Here is a 3,610-nt window from a genome sequence, read left to right as displayed (position 1 = left end):
AGTGTGTATGAGTGTGTGTGTGCTTCTGTGTGTGAGTGTGTGTTTGTGTGTCTGAGTGTGAATGCATGCGTGCATGTGTGTGCGCTTGCTTGAGTGCGTGTGTGTGTGTGAGTGCGTGTGTGTGTGAGTGTGTGTGTGTGTGTGTGTGTGAGTGCGTGTGTGTGTCTGTGAGTGTGTGTGTGTGTGAGTGTGTGTGTGTGTGTGTGTGTGTGTGTGTGTGTGTGTGTGTGTGTGTGTGTGTGTGTGTGTGTGTGTGTGTGTGTGTGTGTGTGTGAGTGTGTGTGCACGTTCATGGGGCCCTGGGGACGTGGCAGGTTGAGGGGCCCTAATGTGGCTGTCTCGGTTCATTTGGAGAAACACCTGCCCACCCTCGCCTAGCCCCGCCCCTCCACTGAGGAGCTGCTCCTATTGGACGCTCTGGACAGGAAGCACTCTAGAGCTTTCTCAGACTTCAACATGGACATCAGAAACAGGATCTTCTGAAGTTACATTCCTGTCAAAACAACAACCACTTTTAAATAAGATTTCGCACAAATTCCAAGTTTGATTGCTCGATTATAGCAACATAAATTAAATCTCAAGTTTGCCATGACTCATGATGGGACTGTTGAATCAAACGTTAAAGCCAGACGATGTCGTTAAGGAGCCTGTATGGGTTCGAGCCTCGTGTTTTAGGATGCACACGTAGGCTGTGGACATCGGGGATCGAACCCAGTGCCTCTGGGCACTCAACAATCCCTTTGCACACCATCCTGCTGCTCACACAGGCTACAATCTCTCAGCTGAAGAACTCAAAGCAAACAACACTGGCCCAATCCCATTTCTACCCCTTACCCCTTCCCCTTGCCCTCCCCCTTGTTTTGAAGGGGTAAGGGTAAGGGGTAAGGGGTAAGGGGTAGAAATGGGATTGGGCCTAAACCTGCATGTTTTCTTATGACCGTGATCTCAGAACCAGAGAACTAGAGAACTAGGAGTCAGTGAGGGAGGACATTCGATTGGTCCAGCTGGCAGCGCCCACGTCCATGGATCTCCGCCGGGTCGGAGGCCTGCTAGTCCTACTGAGGGGGGGGGGGTCTACCCTCCACGCTGAGCTGCCAGACCCTCACAGCTCCAGCACGTGGCTGAGGTAGGAGATGTAGCACATGGCCAGCCTCAGGATCTCGATCTTGGAGAGCTTTTTGTCGGGCGGCAGGATGGGGAGGAGGTCCCGCAGGTCGCCGAACGCCCCGTTGAAGGCCTCCACGCGGACGCGCTCCCGGCTGGCGTGCGCCGAGCGGTACCTGGCGGTGGTCCGCCGACGGCGCCGCCGTTCCTCCCGGCTGAGGGAGAGAGAGCGGGCGTGGCCGGGCCCCTCCTCGCCCGCCGCCGCCGCCGCCCCCCCGGGACCCCGCCCGGCCCGGAGGGGGTCCAGGAGACAGCGGGGGGGCGGGTCTCCCCAGGACAGGTCATCCTCCACCGCCGGGTCCGGGCTCAGCATCATCCTCCTGGGGCGCTGGAGCCAGGGTCCGGAGGAACAGGGAGGACTGAGGGTCGGTCACAGGAGAACTCAAATCAGATCGAACTATGGCCCAATCCCATTTCTACCCCTTACCCCTTCCCCTTACCCCTTCCCCTTACCCCTTCAAAACAAGGGGGAGGGGTAAGGGGAAGGGGTAAGGGGTAGAAATGGGATTGGGCCTTTATGTGTGGAGCAGCTTCCAGACAAACACGTTTTATTCAAACACAGAATACACTAAATAAATTCATAAATTAAATGTAGACATAAAAACAAGTCCTTGCATACAAACGAGGATACGTTTTAAGATAAGCCGGTATGTTAATGTTGATTGTTCATTTTATGTTAAAAGTTAAATCATGGAGAAAAACGATGCATGATTTATTACAGAATATTATATTCGCTTCCGCTGACTCGATCGTGTTAAAGAACAGGTTTATAAAGTGTGAACATGTTGGAGCCTCAAGTCAGGGGAGAGAACAGTCTTATGGACTCCCTTCAAGTCAGAGCAGACTAAAGTCAGAGGAGAGAGCATCAGACTATTCTCTACTCAAGTCAGAGGAGAGAACATCAGACTGCTCTCCCCTCAAGTCAGAGAGACCATCAGACTGCTCTCACGGAGGCTCCGTCGTTGTCCATGGTGCTGAAGCGGGTCTTTAAGCGGACGTTTCGTTCCAATTCCGATTTCAGAATCATTAGACATACTTGCATTCGCCGTTGAGGTTAATCTGACTGCAAGGAATTAAGTTTTGCAACGAATTATTCCACATTTAAATCAACGACTTAAAAACTTCCTAACAGTGGACATAGCGCTCAGACGCGTTTGCCGAGAGTTTGACATGCGTGCAACTAATAACAGGCTTTATCAAAACGGCTTTCTAGTAGCCTTTAAACGTTGTTTTTACGTTTTTACTGAAGTAAAACAAATCCACTCACCAGTTAGAAGAAGTATGTCGTGATCCAACAATTCAACTCTCTTGATAGAAACGCATAACTTAGTGTGTGGCTACAGCGTGGAAGGCTTCATGCTGGTCCGCTGGAGGAAGAGAGACGTTAGACTCTCAATGTTCTTCAATCCCCGTGCGTTTGGATGTCGTTACGCAGCGGAGGAGCCTCACCGACCGAGACGGAACGCGCGGTGGTTCTGATGCGTTGAAGTTACAAACTGCACCGTCTCTCGTGTCCTCATCGTCTACACGTCACAGCCGTCCTGGTTTAAGCATTGAGAGTAAGCTGCATAGTGACTGAGTGCCGAGCGGGGAACCCCTCCTCCTTCATTGACGAACCTCAGGACGATCGCTGCGATGCGTGGTCTTTCCAAGCCTTTTTATCTCTTTTACTTTTTACCCCCAGCAGATATGCCGTTGAAGGTTCCGTCACATGTTCACCTTAAAACAAAAGTTAATGGATAACCACTCCGTGTACTTTTCTGATCTCAGTTCCACGAAAGTATTCCTGACACAACAGCCACTGCCCAACAAGTGACCTCTCGATCTACATTTGCTGTGATTAGATTTGGTTTTGTCACCCCATAAATCACTGGAGATTCACTAGCTTGTCTTGGTACTGGTTTAGGGGTTCCTAGAAGGGTTTGGTTATAAGGGTTGGTTTGTTAGATTCGTTTTGATAGACAAACTGTAGTATATCCTTTATAACCTGTAGTTTATCCCATCATATTAACCTGTAGGTTAACCTGTACATAAATTTGAAAACCTGTAGTTAAGGTTTTTAGGTCTTGAAATGGAATTAAAGGGCCGAATGAGACAGAATTGTAGGACCTTGGGTTGTATCCAAACTGTGCTTTATACAGTTAAGGAGAATACAATTTAAATGACTTGCCCTACCCTTGATGAGAAAGTTTGCAACTACTGCTCGTAAATATTGGAAGTCCCTGATGTTTTTTTACCCTGGCAAATATTTTGTTTTCTCATGTAGCAGCAACGCAAAGACAGACTGAGTAGCTGTCATCCAGACGCCATCCATTATGTCACCCCTTAACACCGTCAGACACTGGGGGCAGAGGAAGTGACATATGGCGTGTGTGTGTGTGTGTGTGTGTGTGTGTGTGTGTGTGTGTGTGTGTGTGTGTGTGTGTGTGTGTGTGTGTGTGTGTGT

General features: G+C 49.7%; 1 protein-coding gene across 2 annotated transcripts; it reads right to left on the bottom strand.

Annotated features, from left to right (window-relative positions):
* Window positions 1-868: 868 nt before the first annotated feature.
* nhlh2 (nescient helix loop helix 2) lies at window positions 869-2,811 on the bottom strand. 2 transcript variants are annotated; one of them, XM_030344018.1, is made up of 2 exons: window positions 2,432-2,811; window positions 869-1,523 (listed from the first exon to the last, which is right to left on the bottom strand). In XM_030344018.1, the coding sequence occupies exon 2, from the start codon at window positions 1,478-1,480 to the stop codon at window positions 1,103-1,105; it is 378 nt and encodes a 125-aa protein (XP_030199878.1). In that variant the 5' UTR covers window positions 1,481-1,523; window positions 2,432-2,811; the 3' UTR covers window positions 869-1,102. The 2 variants fall into 2 exon arrangements, with proteins under 2 accessions (XP_030199878.1, XP_030199879.1); XM_030344019.1 differs by having other exon boundaries at window positions 869-1,492.
* Window positions 2,812-3,610: the final 799 nt, after the last annotated feature.

Source organism: Gadus morhua, chromosome 20, assembly GCF_902167405.1.
Source record: "Gadus morhua chromosome 20, gadMor3.0, whole genome shotgun sequence".
NCBI lineage: Eukaryota > Metazoa > Chordata > Actinopteri > Gadiformes > Gadidae > Gadus > Gadus morhua.
The sequence above is the reverse complement of the archived record's forward strand: the minus strand, read 5'-3'. Positions and strand labels throughout refer to the sequence as shown.